Below are 10,252 nucleotides of genomic sequence, written 5' to 3'. Positions count from 1 at the left end.
CAAGCCCTTTTTTTTTTTTTTTTAAAGGTTTTATTTATTTAGTAATATGGGAGAAGCAGGCTCCATGCAGGGAGCCTGACGTGGGACTCCATCCTGGTCTCCAGGATCACGCCCCGGGCTGTAGGCGGCGCTAAACCGCTGAGCCACCTGGGCTGCCCGAGGTCCAAGCCCTTATTCTGACTAATCTCACTCCAGCCCTGGCCTATCCCTGCCACACTCAGCCATTCCAGTCCATGGTGGACCCTGGTGGGGGCTGTGAGTTGCTGAGAAGACCCCTGTGGGGGGTGTGGCAAGCCCACTGGCCAGGAAGGAGGCAGAGGCCGGCAGTACTGGGCGGGGAGGCCTGAGCTCATCAGATTCCAGCCTGAGTGATTCACGGGAAGCGCCTGGGGAGGATCTGGGAGGGTGAGGGTAATGACCCAGGGGCTGGGGCTTTGGGGGCCTGGGTGGGCTTCACACTAGAAAGCATCTTGAGTCCAGAGCAGGCCTCTAGTATGGGAGTGGGCTTCATGAGGGATGGCCCAGCATGAGGGGTGTCTGCTTGGTCTGGCTCCTGGGAGGGGCTTAGGACGCAGAGCTGAGCTGCAGGATGAGACAATCAGCCCCTCCCGCCCTCCCCACTAGGGCCTGGGCCCCTGACCCCAAGCCTTCCCAGCCCCAGCAGCTGGGTGTCTTTAGCAAGGGTTAGGCCAAGGGTGGGGGGCAAGGGTGGGGTGACCTTCACGGCTCCTTAGGCCCTCAAGCAGGCAGCTGGGGTGGACCCCAGAGGCCCTGAAGGGCTGGACGGGGCTGGCCCAGTCGGGGCTGATAGGGTTACAGACCCTCACTGCCCTGCCAGGCGAGGCCTCTGCCAGAAAGCGGAGAACACACAGCTGTCCCAGCGCCAGGGCTGTTTTCCTGCTGAGATGGAGCTCTCTGCTCCTGCCACCTCCTGAGCCCCCTGCCTCCCTGGCTGGGCTGATGCTCAGAGGATCCAGCTGCTCCTGCAGGGTGACAGGAAGAAAGGATGGGGCTGGAGGCAGGAGGGTGTGTGTGTCTGTGTGCGCACGCGTGCGTGCACGCATGCACAGGAAGTGCCTTTCTTGGAACTCTGCACCAAAATAGCCTGTTCTGTCCCCACTGTAGGTCTGTGTCCCATGGGGGAGATAAGTGTCCACAAGGAGACCCTCACCAGGGAGGGGCCTGAGCTTTTGCTACTACCCTCCTCCCCTCTCCTACCCACACTGGCCCCCACCAAGCCTGCCTCAGGCTCTGCTCCACTTTGAAGTCCTAACATAAATATCATGTCTGCTTGCTTTCCCCTTCCCGGCCTGGTCATAGCCCCCAGACCTGGCTCCCACCCTAGCCAGCCCTGGGGGTGCGTGCCGGGAGAGAGGAGGGAGGCCTGGACCACCCAGGGAAGGTGGGGAGCCAGAGACTGGAACAGGAATGGGGAGACAGGGAGGCAGACGCCAGAGGCAGAGAGGGATGATCCAGAAGTGGGCAGAGAACAGAGAGACAGACTGGAGAAACCAATAAGGTGATAATCCTAGGGACGGGAGAGGAGACAGAGGGACCCCAGAGAGTGACTGCCGCACTGGAGATGCCTGTGACAGAGAGGGAACAGAGAGGGAACAGCACCGGAAACAGTGTGAAGGACAGTGAGACTCCAGAGGTCCCTGGGACAGCGAGAGGACAGGAAGAAGAGGGCAAGTTCCAGGTGCGGGATGCTGCCACTGGGGTAGCAGTGGGAAGGACTCGGTGGAAAAAGAAACATTCCATGCGGATCCCCGGATCCCCGGGTGGCTCAGTGGTTTAGCGCCTGCCTTCGGCCCAGGGTGTAATCCTGGAGACCTGGGATCGGGTCCCACATCGGGTCCCACATCGGGTCCCACATCGGGTCCCACATCGCGCTCCCCTGCAGGGAGCCTGCTTCTCCCTCTCCCTCTGCCTGTGTCTCTGCCTCTCTCTGTGTCTCTCATGGATAAATAAAATCTTAAAAAAAAAAAAAGAAAAGAAAGAAAGAAACATTCCTGGTGACACAGCAAAACCATCCTTGTTTGCTCGGGGGCCAGGATGGTTCCCAGCGTCTGGGACTTCCAGTGCTGACACAGGGAGAGTCCTCAGCAAACTGGGGCAGGTCGGTCACCCTAGGTACCAGGCTTCTCCCAGATGCCTCGGGGAGCACACAGGCCTCACCCGTAGTCACCTCTCCCACAGATGAGGCGGCTGCAGCCAGGTCAGGGCAGCCTCACAGGCTCTCCACGAAGCCTCACAGCCAGGGAGCAGCAGAGGAAGGCCAGGAAGCCAGCCCCTCCTGGGAACCCCAAACTCGCGTAGCTCCTGCTCTGCCTCCCCTGTGACCCGGGGCAAGCCCTGTCCCTCTCTGAGCTGTGAGCACACCGAGCAGAACAGCTGGGCCCTTCTAGCTCCGAGGTGGGCTCCAGGACTCCCATCCTTGTGGGCAGATGTGGCCAGATGTTCAGGTCAGGTATCTGCCAGGAGAGGGACTGGGGCTCCAGCTGTGCCCAGGCTGGGCCACCCAGGGTCTCCCCTCACAGCTGTGGGCCCATGGGGACACACACAGCTGTGGACACCCTCAGCCATGCCAGCCCCACGCAAGCATACACACTCATGTGCACGCGTTCATGTACGACACCCAGGTACACCCACCAGCATACCCAGTCTCTCTCCAAGGTGAAGTCCACCTCCCAGCACCCTCCAGCTGTCGGAATCCCTTACTCCCCGGGGGGCCCTGGATCCCTTCTTCCTGGACCCCACCTTCCCCAAGTGTCTCTCCCACCCGTCTCGTCTCCGGTCCCCAGCACCACCCCCCTTCCTGCGGTCTCTCCCATCCAGAAGCACAGAGGGTGCGGCCCCAGCACGTGGGGAGGAGAAGGAGGCCAGAATCACTGCCCTCCCCCCACACTGCCCTCCCTTCCCACTCCTGCCCTGGGACCCCTCCCACCTCCCCTCCTGCGGCTCCCACCCAAAACCAGGCGCCTCCTGCCCACTAGTTGGCCTTTCCTCCCTGACAGCCTGCAGGCTGGGTGGTTTGGGAAGAATTTAGAAATGGAGGGAGGTAGGGGGATGGGGACAAAAGAAAAAGGAGGAAAGGAGGTGATTTGCACACAAAGCAATGTGCTGGCTCAGCAGCAAACTGTGCCAAGGTTCTAGGACGCCTGCCCAGGGGGCGCCCCCTAATCGTACTCAACCCCCCCATCCTGGCTGTTCCATGGGGCTCTCTTCGGGCCAACCCCTCTGCAGGCCGCCTTCACCCCCACCCCACCCCCACGGGCCCACACATTGCATCCAAAACCACTGTCTGGCTTGTCCCAGTAGCTGGAACACAAGGCTCCTTCTGGGGAAGTGGGCTTCTGTTTTCAAGCCCGTTTTGAGGTGAGCTCTCCCCATAAAGGCCATGATCAGAGCAGAGGACTCCAGCCTCCTCACCCACACTGCCGGGAGAGCTTGGTGTCCCGAGCTGTCTCCACCCCTGCTAGGAAGACACTGTGGCCTCAGGCCCCAACAGAGAAAACAGATTGTGGTAACGAGGAAGCATCACATGTGATCCCTGCCAGCGGTCCTCTTGGCGGTCCTGCCTCCCCCCACTGGACTGCACCCCACGGATCTACAGAGTCGCATTCTGCACACCACCCATCGCAGCGTGGCTCACTGTGAATTAGCACTTCTGCCTGAATCCCGGTATCCAAATGCCTCTAAACACCTTCTCATCCACACACCCATACACTTAGCCATCTATCCACCCGCCCACTTACTCCTTACATCCATCCACCCATTATCCGTTGGTCCACCTACCCAAGGTCCCCCCACTCTCCTACCTCTCACCACCCTCCCACCCATGCACGCACTCATGCACTCACCCATGCAGGCATCCGTCTATCTATCCACCCACCATCCTCCAAGCATTTACTGCACAGTTAGCATCTTCTCTGCACTATGGGGGAAGCAAAATGAGCCAGACCAAATGCGACTGCAGAAACAGTAAGACCACAACCAGTCCCCCTCTGTCTCCTCAACCCAGATCCCATCCCTGACACTGTGCGCACTGTGTCACTGTCCTGACTAGGGTAGGAAGTTCTTAGGCCGCCTCAACTCCACCTCTCCCAACTCATGGGGGCAGGGGAATGCCAGGCATCCAGGTGTGGCTCCAAGCCTCATTTTCCACCCACAAAACCCTTAGTTTTGTTGGGGTCAGAGGTGCCCCACTCAATCTCTACCCCCGCCCCCTCCTGACCCTGCAGTCCCTCTACTTGCACGTCAGCCCAGCCAGATCATCTGGAATTTGGCCTTTGAGCCTCTTCCTCCTGCTTCTCTTGCCCGCCACCCAACCCCTCACCCTAACTGAGGCTGGAGTCCTGACCTCTGCTCTGACCTGCCTGCTCGCCAGACGGCTTACAGCCTCCCCTCAGACGCCCCAGCACAGGCCATTGCCCGAATCATGACTGGGCCCGCCACACCCTTGGATCAGGCTCTGGCCAGCCCCTAAGGAGCCTCCAGAGGCTGCCTCCCCCAGCCCGGCCCGCCCTGCTGCCCGGCTCTCCAGCCAGCTCCCTCCCCTCTCCCAGACTATTGCAACAACCTCCTAACTGGTCCCTGGCCTCCTGTCCCCCCTCCACCCACCACACACCAGCCACAGGGAACTCCCATCATACCTCTTTCCCGTGGTCCCCACGATGGAGGCCAGTCTTCTAGGGGTAGCTTACTGCCTTCCAAGCCAAGCTTCTACCCCCTTTCTGACATTCTCTCTTCACTTACTTTCTCTCTAGATGTCCCTCACTCCAGACCCAGTGGAGTCCTTTGTAGTCTCCAGACACATCTTGGAGCTCCCCCACCTCAGCACTTTGTCTAGGCTCTGCCTTCTTCCTGTCCCGCCTCCCCCATCCTCACGTCTTGATGCCATGCCGAACTCTCAGACCCTGCCTGATGGCTCCTTGGGGACACCACGGCAAAAAGAGAACTGGAACAAGAGACAGGCAGCTTTCACTCCAGTTCCAGCCGTGCCACAGACCAGTTCTGAGATTCCCTGGGCCTCAGTGTCCCTACCTGCAAAAAGCTTTCCTGATTTCCAGGGATCTCCCTGTTCTGAATTGACGTGACTTCTGGGGAAGGCTGGGCAGGTGTGGGGAGTAGGTGGGTATCCCAGATTCCCCCAGCATGGCCCTGGGCCAGGTTCTTCACTTACCTGAGTCTCATTCATTCATTAGACAAACCCTACTGAGCAGCATCTCTGGGCAGGGCTCTTTCCAGGCTCTGGGGATACAGTAGGGAACAAGACAATGACGCTGCCCTCATGGAGCTCACAGGCTGCTAGAGCAAGAGTTCTCCACTGGGGGTGATGTAGTCCCCGGGGCAGGGGTGGGGGGTGGGGGTGGACATAACATTAGGCAATGTCTGGAGACATTTTTGATCGTCCCAACTGGAGGGATGCTACTGGCATCGAGGTAGAAGGCGGGGATACTGCTGAACATCTTACAACATAGAACGCAGTCCCTGTAAGATACAGACGTGGACCTGGTGAGTTTCACATACAGCCACAGGCCAGAGGAGTTGGAGCAGGAGTGAGTGGGAGTGGGGTAAGAAGTCTGGGGGCAGACCACAGCAGCCTGGAAGTCACGGCCAAGACGTTGGCCTGTCTTCTGAGTGCGTTGGGGGCCCAGAGGGTTCTGAGCAGGGGAGTAACCAGATCTGTCTTGGGCTTTAAAGGGATCCCTCTGGCAGGATGGAGAAGGCAAGACAACGACCAGAGGAGAGGCTGTTGCAAGGATCCAGATGGAAGGGGCCAGTGGCATAGGCCAGAGGTGGGTGGCAAAGAAGGTGGTGAGAAACAGTCAGATTGTGGATCTACTCCAAAGGTGAAGCCAACAGGATTTGCTGAGAGATTGGATGTCGGGTGTGGGAGAAAGAGAAGTCAAAGATGATCTCAAGGCTTTGGGCCTGAGCCAAGGGAAGGATGACCTGCCTTCCTCTCATGAGGATTGACTTTCCTCTCATGAGAAGGGGGATAATTCTATACGTTTCAGAGATGTAGACCTTTCAAGAACAACCTTCTAGGCATATAGTAAGTGCTTCAAAAGCCCTGGTTTTCAGGGGAGCTGGCCATATCTGCAGGGCTAGCCCTGGCACTGTAAGGTGATTAGTAAAGCTGCCCGGTCCCCACCCCCGACCCAGAAGATTTGCTCAGAAGACTAAGGAACATTTGCCTCATGCTTTGTAGCTGACAAAGCACATTTGCAAACACTGAATGCTGTGATTCGATAGCCCTGCTGAGCCTAAAGGCCCTGACATATTACCCCATTTTGTAGATAAGAAAAACAGAGACCCAGAGAGGGTCAGTGACTTCCCAGCAGTCACACAGCACATCAGTGGCAGAGCACTGAGGGGCAGAACCTCTCTTCCATGTGCCCATCCCTGGTTCAAACTTCTGCTAAGAGTACAGTGGGTGTTCACGGGTTAATCTGACAGCCAGCTCCCCGGGGACCATCCTGGATGATGGGCTCAGTGCACAAACCTCCAGAGGCCTCCAAGAGGGGCGGGAAGAGGACCCTGGCCAGGCCCATGCAGCAGACTCTGGAGGCAGGGAAGGCTCCACACATGTGACGCCTGTGTCACATACACATGTATGTGTCATTGTGAGCTTCATGCCCATACATGGCCTCTCACCAGTCAGTTCCCTCCCAGTCAGCCCTGCTCACCCTGAGTGCAGCCGAGTCCCCCACCCCATCCCCTCCCCCATGCACCCTGCCCTTCTGCTGCAGGAGCCCAGAGAAGCATTTCCTGTTTGGGGGCTGCCTCCTCCCCCTCTAAGCCCAGGTTCCCAGGGCCCCAGGCTGAGCAGAGGTGAAGGGAGGGCAGCCCCCTGCTCCTCCTCCTTCCCCCCCACACACCCGGTCCAGCTGGAGCCAGGAAGCTTGGGGATGGGAGGAGGTTGGGGCAGGAGTTTAGTTTATAAATGAGGGTTTGATGATGCCCATGCCTGGTGCCTGCGTGATCAAGGTGGTTCCCATGCAGGACCTGCACGTGAACGTGAGGGGTGTCTCGTGTTAGGGCACGTAGATGCCACACCACCTATGTATGTGTAGCTAAGAGGGCTAGCATGCCAGAGTATGTACAAATCTGGGATGATGGGACAGTGTTGTGAGGGTGCTCTCCAGTGGGGAGAGGAGCACACGTACATGTGTGTGCTGTGAGGGGCATGAGACAGAGCATGTTTCCACATATATGATGAGCAGTTGGGCCCTGCGACAGTTCACAAGTGTGATGAGGTTGGTGTGTCTCGACTGGATCTCGGGCGAGTCTCTGGGAGGGGACCTCACCCCACTGCCAAGAGCCCCGGACTGCCGGGATATTCTGAGGGTCCTCCAGCATCCGGGACAGGCGTTTCCCCCTCTTCTGGACTCCCAGGGAGCGGGCTGCGCCTCCCCCAACCCCTACCCTCCAGCATCCCCCACCTCTGCCCCCCGCCCGACTGCTTCCTGCTCCGGCGGCCCCGGGGGAGCGGGAGCAGGGAGCTGGCAGCGGCCCCAGCCCACTCCTTACAAGGCCTGAGCCCAGCCCTGGCCCGCCCCCGGCCCGCCTGCCGGAGGCCCCGGTCCCTCCCCCTGTCAAGAGCGGCCGCGGGCCGGCCCCGGGCCAGTTGGGGGGCATCGCGATGCTGCTGCGCCTGCTGCTGGCCTGGGCGGCCGCGGCGCCCACCCTGGGCCAGGCCCCCTGGGCGGCCGAGCCCCGGGCCGTCTGTGGCCCGGGCAGCTGCTACGCGCTCTTCCCTCGGCGCCGCACCTTCCTGGAAGCCTGGCGGGCCTGCCGCGAGTTGGGGGGCGACCTGGCCACGCCGCGGACCCCCGAGGAAGCCCAACGCGTGGACAGCCTGGTGGGCCCCGGCCCCGCCAGCCGGCTGCTGTGGATCGGCCTGCAGCGGCAGGCCCGGCAATGCCAACCACAGCGCCCGCTGCGCGGCTTCACGTGGACCACGGGAGACCAGGACACGGCCTTCACCAACTGGGCGCAGCCGGCCACGGGGGCGCCGTGCCCGGCCCAGCGCTGCGCTGCCCTCGAGGCGAGCGGTGAGCATCGCTGGCTCGAGGGCTCGTGCACGCTGGCCGTCGACGGCTACCTGTGCCAGTTCGGCTTCGAGGGCTCCTGTCCAGCGTTGCTGGGTGAGGCGGGCCAGGCGGGCCCGGCGGTCTACACCACGCCCTTCCACCTGGTCTCCACCGAGTTTGAGTGGCTGCCCTTCGGCTCCGTGGCTGCTGTGCCGTGCCAGGCTGGCAGAGAAGCCTCCCTGCTCTGTGTGAAGCAGCCTGAGGGGGGCGTGGGCTGGTCTCGGGCCGGGCCCTTGTGCCCAGGTACCGGCTGTGGCCCGGACAACGGGGGCTGCGAACACGAGTGTGTGGAGGAGGTGGACGGTCGTGTTTCCTGTCGCTGCACCGAGGGCTTCCGGCTGGCAGCGGACGGGCAAAGCTGCGAGGACCCCTGTGCCCACGCCCCGTGTGAGCAACAGTGTGAGCCTGGTGGGCCACAGGGCTACAGCTGCCACTGTCGCCTGGGTTTCCGGCCAGCTGAGGATGAGCCGCACCGCTGCGTGGACACAGATGAGTGCCAGATCGCCGGCGTGTGCCAGCAGATGTGTGTCAACTATGTCGGTGGCTTTGAGTGCTACTGCAGGGAGGGCCACGAGCTTGAGGCTGACGGCATCAGCTGCAGCCCCGCGGGGGCCATGGGTGCTCGGGCTTCGCAGGACCTCGGGGATGAGCTGCTGGATGACGGGGATGATGAAGAGGATGAACATGAGGCCTGGGAGACCTTTGATGGTAGCTGGACGGAGGTGCCTGGGATCCCATGGATGGAGGCCACGCAGCCACCCGACTTTGGCCTGGCCTATAGACCCAGTTTCCCAGAGGACAGAGAGCATCAGATGCCCTACCTGGACCCCACCTGGCCACCCCCACTTAGTGCTCCCAGGGTCCCCTACCACTCCTCAGTGCTCTCTGTCACCCGACCCGTGGTGGTCTCTGCCACACGCCCCACATTGCCTTCTGCCCACCGACCCTCTATCATCTCTGCCACACGCCCACCCCTGGCCCCTGCCCCTGAGCCCCCCATGATCCCTGACAAGCATCCAGCTTTGCCTCCTGACCACCAGTTCCCCATGATCTCAGCCAACCATCCGGATCTGTCCTCTGCCTACCAACCCCCCATTATCTCTGCCACTCACCCAGCATGGCCCCCTGCCCACCAGCCCCCAGTTATCTCCGCCAAACACCCTCAACTGTCCCCTGGCCATCAGTCCCCTGTGTTTCCAGACACCCAGGTCACTGATACCCAGGCCACCGCTCATCTGCCTCAAATCCCTGCTAACCACACTCCTCCGGTTGCCACTCCCAATACCCATCAATCCCTTGTAACCCCAGATGTCCTGGACCTCAAAGGCCAGGCCACCCACCTTCCCCTTACCTCAACTGTCCAGCCCCCTCTGACCACTACTCCCAGACCTCCTGTGCTCCCTGCCCACCAAGTCCCTGTGCCTGCTGCCACCCAGCCCCCAGGCCTCCACACTACCCTCACCTCAGAGCCCCCTGGGAGCCCCACTAACCATACCTCACTAACCAGCCCTACATACCCCCATTCCAAACCCTCACAAGTCCCAAGGGAGGGTGCCCATGATTCCAAGGTGGCCCCATGGCTGCCCTCAGCAGCCCCCACAGCCCTGGGGGAGGCCAGTATGGCAGGCCACAGCCGGAGGGATGACCGGTGGCTGCTGGTGGCACTCCTGGTGCCAACATGTGTCTTCTTGGTGGTCCTACTCGCACTGGGCATCGTGTACTGCACCCGCTGTGGCCCCCATGCACCCAACAAGAGAGTTACCGACTGCTATCGCTGGGTCACCCACGCTGGGAGCAAGGGCCCAACAGAATCAATGCCCCACCGGGGCAGCCTCACAGGGGTGCAGACCTGCAGAACCAGCGTGTGATGGGGCGCAGCCCCTCCTCTGCGGGGTGGGGGGAAGGGGCATGCGTTGGACACATGGCCCAGGCTGCACCAGGGACCCATGGGGGTTGCCCAGCTGGACAGAGGGCTTCCTGCTCCCCCGGGCCTAGCCAGGCTCCTCTCTCAGTCAACTACCAGACTTCACTCTTGGGAACTCTGCTCCCCGGCCCAGCACTCACAACAGAGGAGACGCCGAGGCCCCCAGGACCTCAGGGGGTGGGTGCTGGGGTCTTCTCCAATAAACGGGGTGCCAACCTCACCCAAA

At 61.1% G+C, this 10,252-nt stretch overlaps 1 protein-coding gene across 1 annotated transcript; it reads left to right on the top strand.

Moving 5' to 3' along the window:
- Positions 1 to 7,636: 7,636 nt before the first annotated feature.
- On the top strand, positions 7,637 to 10,252 carry CD248 (CD248 molecule). The gene has a single exon (XM_072789988.1). It carries the CDS (start codon positions 7,652 to 7,654, stop codon positions 9,968 to 9,970), a length of 2,319 nt encoding a protein of 772 aa, XP_072646089.1. The 5' UTR covers positions 7,637 to 7,651; the 3' UTR covers positions 9,971 to 10,252.

The sequence above is a fragment of the Canis lupus genome, chromosome 21 (assembly GCF_048164855.1).
Source record: "Canis lupus baileyi chromosome 21, mCanLup2.hap1, whole genome shotgun sequence".
NCBI classification, from domain to species: domain Eukaryota; kingdom Metazoa; phylum Chordata; class Mammalia; order Carnivora; family Canidae; genus Canis; species Canis lupus.
Note: the sequence above shows the minus strand (reverse complement) of the source record. Positions and strands in the feature narration are given on the sequence as shown.